At 48.9% G+C, this 9,209-nt stretch overlaps 1 protein-coding gene across 2 annotated transcripts; it reads left to right on the forward strand.

Annotated features, from left to right (window-relative positions):
* The first annotated feature begins 70 nt into the window (after positions 1-70).
* gfm2 (GTP dependent ribosome recycling factor mitochondrial 2) lies at positions 71-9,062 on the forward strand. 2 transcript variants are annotated; one of them, XM_089020823.1, is made up of 20 exons: positions 71-278; positions 351-432; positions 534-579; positions 686-783; positions 864-989; positions 5,188-5,276; positions 5,502-5,590; positions 5,670-5,730; positions 5,802-5,990; positions 6,071-6,151; positions 6,277-6,425; positions 6,522-6,662; positions 6,743-6,842; positions 6,918-7,068; positions 7,142-7,218; positions 7,290-7,428; positions 7,509-7,691; positions 7,780-7,895; positions 7,969-8,151; positions 8,245-9,062. In XM_089020823.1, the coding sequence occupies exons 1-20, from the start codon at positions 249-251 to the stop codon at positions 8,371-8,373; spliced, it is 2,259 nt and encodes a 752-aa protein (XP_088876949.1). In that variant the 5' UTR covers positions 71-248; the 3' UTR covers positions 8,374-9,062. The 2 variants fall into 2 exon arrangements, with proteins under 2 accessions (XP_088876949.1, XP_088876950.1); XM_089020824.1 differs by having other exon boundaries at positions 537-579.
* Positions 9,063-9,209: the final 147 nt, after the last annotated feature.

Raw genomic sequence — 9,209 nt, forward strand, 5'->3', positions numbered from 1 at the left:
ACGAAAAAAATAAAATAAGGTTTCCCCTCAAAGTTTCCAGGGGGACGTATTTCGGAGTCCCCAACATCAACGTAACTTTCGACATTCCCCAGCGGCGCTTCCGGTGTCATTGTTTGCTCTTTTCGTCCAGTGTATATCGTTAAAAATCTAGCAATACGTGTCAATGTTTCATTTGAAAAGACATACGGACATAGAGCTTAATATTTTTCTTTGTGAGGATTGCCTCGGAGGGTTAAAGGGACATTACAATGCGGGCGTTATTGGACGGGATGATTTGGGTAAGTTGGAAACGTGCTGTCAATTTGAACTGCGCCTGTTCGTGAGACGGGAACGTTCATCGACCTTTGCAGGGAAACGCTTTCTTGCTACTGCGGTGCTGCAGATGGAGAGCGGGCAGGTTTCGAAAGAGGCCTTGCAGCTTTCTTCCCGGTGGTAAGTCGTTTGTTTGACAGGCGCGTGACATTTTCGTCACTGCAAAAACAAGCGGAAATCCTGGCGTGTTTTTATATGGACCCCATCAAACCCTGTTGCAGAAGATGTCAAATCGCTGCGCTCCGTGATCAGCCCGGATGCGTCCAAGTAAGTTGTATCCCAGTTTCTTTTTTTCATGGGGATATTCATGTTTTTCGACTTTGTTCCCGCCGTGCCATTGTGTTTCTTTGACCACCTCCCCAATCCGTCTCAGGATCCGCAACATCGGCATCGTGGCACACATCGACGCAGGCAAGACGACCACCACGGAGAGGATGCTTTACTACTCGGGCTACACCAGAGCGCTGGGAGGCGAGTTTTCACCAAAATGGAGAAAAAGAAAAAAAACACCCCCACAACGTGGCTGTTTTTAACGGGGAACGTCCTCCCAGATGTGGACGACGGAGACACGGTGACGGACTTCATGGCTCAAGAGCGGGAGCGCGGCATCACCGTCCAGTCGGCAGCGGTGACCTTTGACTGGAAAGGTCATCGAATCAATTTGATTGACACTCCAGGTATGCATCCGCTTTGGCACTTACTGTAATAGATGCTAGAAACAACAGAGAAATGCTATTCACGGCGATGGGAATGTAGCCTGGGTTGTTTCCCTCTTTTGGGCTGAAGGCCAAGTTTGTAGAAAGAGTTCCAAACAAGGCCTTTCTATACACTATTTATTTTATTTATTTTCCCTGGATATTTATTTATTTATTTATTTTCCCAATATTTAGGCATGTATCTCTTTCACCTTTTTTTGTAAATATACGTAATGTACAGCAAACAATCTTAATACAATAAAACATGAGGAATATTATTAATTCATTCACTGGTAGACAATGTGCAAAAAGGTGTCCAGTCCAGTGCCAGGGTTTTTGTCTTTCTCACTCAAATGTCAGGACCCACAGAATACAGTGTTACCTTAGCTTACGAACGCTTTAGCGAACAAACTTTTCACCATACAAACATTAAATTCGCGAGCATATAGTCTTGGCGGACGAACCAAACCACACGACACCACGGTGGCTGGCAAACTAGTTTTCGGCCGATGAACACCAAACAACATGGTCGAACAGCGGTGGTTGATGGCTGGTGGACAACTTTTTGTCACCCCCTTTTTTGAGTGCAGACGTGGTTTGTTATTGAGTGGAGTACTTTTGCTATTATGGGACCGAAAAAGACCCCACCACTGGCTAGTGTTAAGCCGAAGAGGACACAAAAGAAAATGACGGCCAAGCAGAAGAAGGAGATCATCGAAAAACACGAACAAGGTGTGCGTTTGTGTGAATTAGCGTCCCAGTACCAGTACACTAAGTCGACCATTGCTACCATCTTTAATCAGAATCAGAATCATCTTTATTGCCAAGTATGTTTACACACAAGGAATTTGTCTCCGGTAGAACACACTGCACTTGTATCATTGAAAATTGAGAAAAATGGACGCACTACACAGTTTGATTTGGGTTACTGTTTAGACCAGGCATGGGCAAACTACGGCCTGCGGGCCACATACGGCCCGTTAGGCTTTTTAATCCGGCCCGCCGAACCTGCCCAAATTATAGTAAAAACAGTGTGAAACTCATGACAAAAAATTAGCAGTCAACAGGGCAGATAACTGAAAAGTTGCCTGCCCCATTTTTCACAACTTGAAGCACAATGAGAAAACTAATCACATGAAAAAACATTGTCACAAAGTATAAATTTTTTTTTTAAGTCAAGAATGTATCTACTACAAATACTACCTTGCTTAATTTGCGGTAAATGTGCATGGCTAGATTTTGCTGCAGTAGTCGATTGTCATTGTGGTGCACAATGCAACGTTTGCATTGCTTCCTACGAGCCACTAAGCCCCTTTCATAAGTCTCACGTACACTTTACAGTCACGGTTCAATGTAAATTTACGTTTTGTAGCGTCACATATGTTGTTAGCTTCTTTTGAATCTTTCTTCTGGGCTGAGGTTCTGTGCATCTATTTTGGAAAATTATATTCAATTGCACGACTTTATAACGCTTGCGAAAGTCCGGAAGAAAGAAGCAGGCTTCTGATTGGCTGCCGTGCCGAGTATGCAAATTTCACTGCAGGTAGCCTATGTCTGTGTGCTCGGCGACGGTACACGTGTATTGTTTGCGCGTGAAGGCTAGGGCGTCAGTGAGGAGTTTGTTGAGCGCGCGGTCAGGACAAACCATCTATGATTTGGCGGAATTTAACACAAGTAGGTATAATTGAGCTTGAATATTTCGTTGTGGAATAATATGTTTTGAATGATGAAAGTGATTCCATTTTTCAATAAATGTTGATTTCTTTAACTTTGCCCCTTCAATGAAAACTTATTAAAAACAGACGCAATCTTGATGAATCACAGTGCATATGTTATTTTAATCTATTTCCATTTCCTCCTCCAAGTATCTGCGAAATAGTATGTAAACGCCATATTCCTTGAGACAAATTTATTAACTGATCAGGGATATTTTTCACATTTGAAAGACAGTTAATAAATTGGGTTGTAGTGTTCTTACTGTGCTATGAGGTTTGTACACACTACATTTAAAGGACAACCGTCACCATTTTTTTTGTGTTTCCCACTGACATCAGAAAAACGTTTTATAGCATCTAAAATACCCAAAACAGGCAGGCTGATATTTTTAGTTAAATGAAAAACACCAATAAAAATGACTTCAAAATGAATCCGGAAATGGCCAGTTTCAGAAGGTCCCACCCTCTTTTTCGTGACGTCACACCAAGACGTCTTGCCTTGCTCGAGAATCAAAACAATGGCTTCAGATTCGGAGAAGATGTTTTCTTGTTACTCATCCAGTTATGAATATGATTCAAATCGTTCTGAAGAGGAAAGCATAAATGTTTGCAATTGATTCAAGGAGTCCTCCCATATCAATTTGAGCCGTCAATGACAGCAATGTAGCACCCAGAAAATGCAGAAGATTACGCCCAAGCTCCGTTGGAAATGGGCTGATTTGTCAGCTGAGAATTTGCGTCAGCGAATATCAAATAGCTGTCTTGGTGCAACACACAACGATTCACCATGGCGTTATTTATGTGTTTTCCTTCTAATTTCGCCATCAACACGGATCAACACGAAGTTTTCAGACCAAACAAAGTACCCGAAATGCATTGTGTGTCACTTTCTCGGTCAGGGGCGGTCCAAACGTGATGTCACATGGGGATCGTCATCAACTCGAAATCAAGACTTCGTGAATATTCAGCGCAAGTCTTAGAACGTAAACTATAGCTATATGCTGTGAAATCTTTGTAAAATACGTTCAGTCAAAGTCATTTGAAGTGATTTTATAAATTATGGACATAATTTGTCCGGAGGCGTCGGTTGTCCTTTAATGCTTTAGGTTTAGTATTTCCGGCCCAAACACTCCCTCCAAATGCTCCTGGCCCGGCCCCTCTGTCAAATTTTAGAACCCAATGCGGTCCGCGAGTCAAAAAGTTTGCCCACCCCTGGTTTAGACTCTAAACAGTCTCTCTAAACATTAGAGAGTAAATAGCTTGGGGGAAGAAGCTATTTAAATGTCTTCTGGATTTGGTGCGCAAGGATCGGTAGCGCCTGCCTGAGCGGAGTCGCTAGAAAAGGTGGTGGGCAGGGTGTGGAGGTTCCAGTAGGATTTTCGGCGCCCTTGTTTGGATTCTTGCAGTGTGCAAGTCCTCGAGAGTGGGTAGGGCGGTGCCAATTATTTTTTTCCGCCATCCTAACTCTCCCTTGAAGTCAGATTTTGTCCATTTTTGTGGCGGCCCAGAACTAAACGGTAATGGAAGAACACAGGATGGATTCGATGACAGCCGTGTAGAAATGTCGTAGCACCTCCTGTGGCAGGCCATGCTTCTTGAGCAGCCTCAGGAAGTACATCCTCTTTTGGGCCTTTCTCAGGATGGAGTTGGTGTTGACCTCCCACTTGTCCTGGGAGACTGCGATTCCCAGGAACTTGAAGGTCTCGACGCTTCACACGGAAGTTGGATAGTGTGAGAGGCATCTGTGGTGATGGATGTTTCGCGAAGTCCACAAGCTCCAGCTGTTCCACTTGTTGTCGGTACGCAGACTCGTCGTCTTTGATGACACCAATGACCGTGGTGTCATCTACGAACTTTATGGATTTGACAGCTGGGTGCGTTGAGGTGCAGTCGTTTGGGTAGAGGGAGAAGAGCAATGGAGAGAGGACGCATCCCTGTGGGGCTCCAGTGCTCGTGGTGCGCATTGCGGATGATATTTTTCCCAGTCTGAGCTGTGGTGTCCGTCCCGTCAGGAAGCTGAGGATCCACTGACAGATCGTAGTGGACACGACTTTAAAACGACTTTATTATACAGTAAAGTTTATTTCTTTCATTACAATACAATAGCACATTTATTATCCATAACATAAGGTATATTTTGTTTAGTTTTAAGGCTTTTTTTGTATACAATTATGTTTTATTGGGACCTGAAAATGGATTATTCTCATTTTAATGGTTTCTTATGGCAAATAAATGTTTGGAAGACGGACTTTTCACCTTCCACACACTTTCTGGGAACCAATTAAGCTCGTAAGCTGAGGTATCACTGCATTGACTTTTAGGACATGCAAAAACCAAAACCCGAACAAATTCAGGAATGGTGCTCCACGTCACACTGCTCAATTCTCGAATAAATTTGTATTTTTTTTACAATGTCTCTCCTTTTGAGGATGACTGATTCCAGCCTGACTTTCTGCGTGTGAAAGGTCACGTGGACTTCACGCTGGAGGTGGAGCGGGCTCTCCGGGTGCTGGACGGGGCCGTGGCCGTCTTTGATGCAGCTGCCGGGGTTGAGGTGTTCAAATTCCTTCTGATAACCTATGTGTGGATGTGCGTGTGTTTTATTTATTATTATTATCATTATTGTTATTATTTATACAGGTAACATGTAGTACTTGCGTGTTGCGGTGCCAGGCGTAGAATAAAAAAAAAGGGGGGGGGTCTGGCGGTCGTGGTCGTAACTCGGATGTTACCTGTATTTGTATTGCTTTCTTTGTACCAATCAATGTGGATGGTTCAGGCTCAGACGGTGACGGTGTGGAGGCAGGCGGAGAAGCACGGCGTCCCGTGCGTTGGCTTCCTCAACAAGATGGACAAGCCCACAGCCAAGTTAGCCAATCAAGCTCGGGAGTCTCCGGTCAAATCTTGACCTCAAGAAACAAACAAAACCAAAATGTTTTTCTTTTAGTCTCGCTTTGTGTTTGGAAAGCATCAGGCAGAAGTTGAAAGCCAATCCCGTCCTGCTGCAGGTACGTCTTTTTGGGGCTGGGGGCACTGGACTTTTTTTGCATGGCGTCCATCCGTCTGTCCTGCTGGGTAGCTTCCAGTGGGCGCAGGCCGCCATTTTTCTGGCGTGGTGGACCTGTTGACCAATCAAAAGCTGACGTGGAAGGCGACCGACGACGGGCGCGTTTACGACAGCGGGCCCCTCGGCGAGTGCCCGGAGAAAGAGGATGAGGAGGAGCTTCTGTGGGAAGTCCGGCGGGCCAGAACCGCGCTGATCGAGCAGGTGCAGGGGTGGGGATCTCGCTCATTCTCTGGCGGACGAAATCCCGAAATGTCACGCGGACATGGCGCTCTCGCCGGCAGGTGGCGGATCTGGACGACGGCTTTGCCGAACTGCTGCTGAGCGACTTCAGCGACAACTTCGATGCCGTTCCTTCCGTTCACGTAAGTCGCCGGCCGCCACGCGAAGCGTCCTGTCTGCCGGAAATTTCCGTTTCCAAGCTAAACGCCAGATTGCATTTTCTTTTTTTTGTGTGTGTGGTCTCACATTTTCGCCCATTGTTTTTCAGCTGCAAGAGGCAGTGCGGCGGGTCACTCTGACCCGCAAAGGTGTGCCGGTGCTTTGCGGAAGCTCTTTGCGCAACAGAGGCGTCCAGCCGCTCCTGGATGCCGTCGCCGCCTACCTGCCGTCCCCCGAAGAAAGGCCCCGCGACCTGGCGTGAGCGAACCGGACTTCCTCACTTGCGCTTGACTTGATTGAAACCCGGCAAATGCGGACTTGAGCCCGACGGGCGCCTCTGCGGGGCCCAAACAGGCGCTGGTACGAGGACGACCTGTGCGCCCTGGCCTTCAAGGTGCTGCACGACAAACAGCGCGGCCCCCTGGTCTTCCTTCGGATCTATTCGGGAACGCTGAAGGCGCAGGCGGCGCTGCACAACGTCAACAGGAACAGCACGTAGGCGTCATCGGCTTCAGAATGGGAAATGGGTACGCAAAGCGGTCCGAGACTCGGACTTTTTCCCCGTTTGGCCTCAGCGAGCGGATGAGCCGACTGCTGGTGCCATTCGCCGATCAACACGTGGAAATCTCCTCCATGACGGCGGGCAACATCGCGCTGGCTGTCGGGCTCAAGCAGGTGAACTTGGGCGGCGCCCCCCTCCCTCCCGCTCAGGACCTTCCTCTGACGCGCCGCCTTCTCGCATACCCCAAGACGGCGACCGGCGACACCATCGTCGCATCCAAAGCGTCGGCGGCCGCCGCTGCCCGGCGAGCGCGAACCGGGGTCGTCCTGTCCGGGGTGGAAGTCCCGGACCCTGTCTTCTTCTGCACCATCGAGCCGCCCACCCTGGCCAAACAAGCCGGTGAGTCGGAACGCCACGCGGCAACCGTGGATTCGCCGGCACAGCCTGCTTCATGTTTTTTGATCTCACGCAGAGCTTGAGAATGCGCTGAACAACCTTCAGAGAGAAGACCCCAGCCTCAAAGTTCAGACCGACCCGGATTCCGGACAGGTACGAACGGCTCGGCTTGCGCAGGATCAATATCGGGGGGGGCACTCAAGCCATCCCGGTGCCGTCTTCAGATCATTCTGTGCGGGATGGGAGAGCTTCACATCGAGATCGTCCACGACCGAATCCGAAGGGAGTACGGCATCCAGACTTATCTGGGCCCTCTGCAGGTGGCGTACCGGGAGACGGTCATGCGCCGGGCCTCCGCCACAGGTACGTCTGCTTTGAGTCTCGCGGTGAACCGATTGGGGGCAGGCGGCTTCCACCGCCTCTCTTTTGGACTCTGCGACAAGACACGCTGGAGCGCACGGTGGGTGACAAGCGACACACCGTGACGGTGGAGCTGACCGTCCGACCCGGCGGGGATGGCCACGCCGGGTCGTGCGAAATGGCGTTCGCCGAAGAATCCGCCGAGACCTTGTCTGAAGACGTGAGGGAGGCGGTGGAGAACGGGGTGCGTCGATCTTGCCTCCAGGGTGAGCCTTTCGCCAACCAACTTTTGGGATGAGTGAATCGCCATGTCCGTACCGATAACGTTGGGCGTGGTGGACTGGGCCCATCCAGGCCCGCTGCTGGGTTCTCCTCTGCAGCGCGTGTCCACCCTGATCCAACGTGTCCACGCCGAAGCGGGAACATCTCCAGCCATGATTTCTGCCTGTGTGTCCCGCTGCATGCTGAAGGTTTGATGAGGGGTGTGGGGCGGTCGCGCCGGTTTTCTGGACGACCAACATATTGCGTGGCTATCCCGTGCAGGCTCTTAGGCTGGCCGGGGGGCAGGTCCTGGAGCCCATTGTGTCCATGGAGGTGACGGTGGAGGAGGAAGACCTGGGGACCGTCTTAGGCGACCTGGCTCAGAGGCGAGGAACGGTTCGGGACATCCAGAGTCGCCACCGGGACAAAGTGCTGCTGGCCAGCGTCCCTTTGGCCGAAACGCGGGTGGGTCCCAAAAACCCTTTTTCTGCGTCCTCAAAGCTCCTTTTTATTGTTTTTTTTACATCATTACTTATCCTGTTATTTTTGGATGCAAAGGGCTATTCCACCGTCCTGCGAACGCTGACCTCAGGGAAGGCCACTTTCTCATTGGAGCTCGACACCTACCAGGCCATGAATACGCAGGAGCAGAACGCACTCGTGAGGCGGACGGCCGGCTTGCTGTGACCGCATTTGGACCACAGAGACGTCTCCGAAAACACGTTTACTACCTTGGACCTAAAAGTGACAGCGAATCCAGACTCTGGATTCAAGCCTCCCCTTACCTCAGAAGAACACTGACGCAATAATAATTGGATTGGATTTACCTTTATTAGTCTCGCAATGGAGAAATTTACATTTCCAAAAACATTGTTATCGTAAATATTGTGAAGAAAACGCTGGCCACACGTTGTCGAGTTTCACATTGAGCCAATGGCGTGAAAGGGAAAGTTTTACGCCATGACGTCACTGTCGTACGTCTCTCCATTTGCTGGAACCTGCTAGCCATCAAGCCAGCAACGAAGGATGTCCAGTTGTTAACACGGAGATTTAACAAAAACAAAACATCCAAAAACATACTAATGATACCATCGCTCGAGTGCGTTTCACCACAACTCTTTAAAAAGTTACTTTTAACCGTTGGTTCCAAAAACATTGTTATCGTAAATATTGTGGAGAAAACGCTGGCCACACGTATGACGAGTTTTACACTCAGCCAATGGCGTGAAAGGTAAAGTTTTACGAGATGACGTCACTATCATACGTCTCCTCTTGATGGAACCTGCTAGCCATCAAGCTAGCAACGAACGATGTACAGTCGCCAGTTGCCACGGAGATTTTACAAGAATAAAACATCCATAAACAAATAGTAATAATACCCTCGCTCGAGTGCGTTTCACTACAACTCTTTAAAAAAGTGACTTTTAACCGCTTGGAGCTTTAATGATTCGAGCCGAGTGATGCTAGCAGGTATTACGAGGTGCTAGCCGGGCGGCGGAGGCAGACGCTTCGCGGTCATCATC

The sequence above is a fragment of the Hippocampus bargibanti genome, linkage group LG18, assembly GCF_051943395.1.
Source record: "Hippocampus bargibanti isolate YZ-2025 linkage group LG18, ASM5194339v1, whole genome shotgun sequence".
In the NCBI taxonomy this organism is placed as follows: Eukaryota; Metazoa; Chordata; class Actinopteri; order Syngnathiformes; family Syngnathidae; genus Hippocampus; species Hippocampus bargibanti.

Coding starts and splice junctions, on each gene's coding strand:
- gfm2 (XM_089020823.1), top strand. CDS start 249: ATGCGGGCGTTATTGGACGGGATGATTTGG. Junction 580..685: donor ATCAGCCCGGATGCGTCCAA/GTAAGTTGTATC, acceptor AATCCGTCTCAG/GATCCGCAACATCGGCATCG. Junction 7,429..7,508: donor GCGCCGGGCCTCCGCCACAG/GTACGTCTGCTT, acceptor CTCTGCGACAAG/ACACGCTGGAGCGCACGGTG.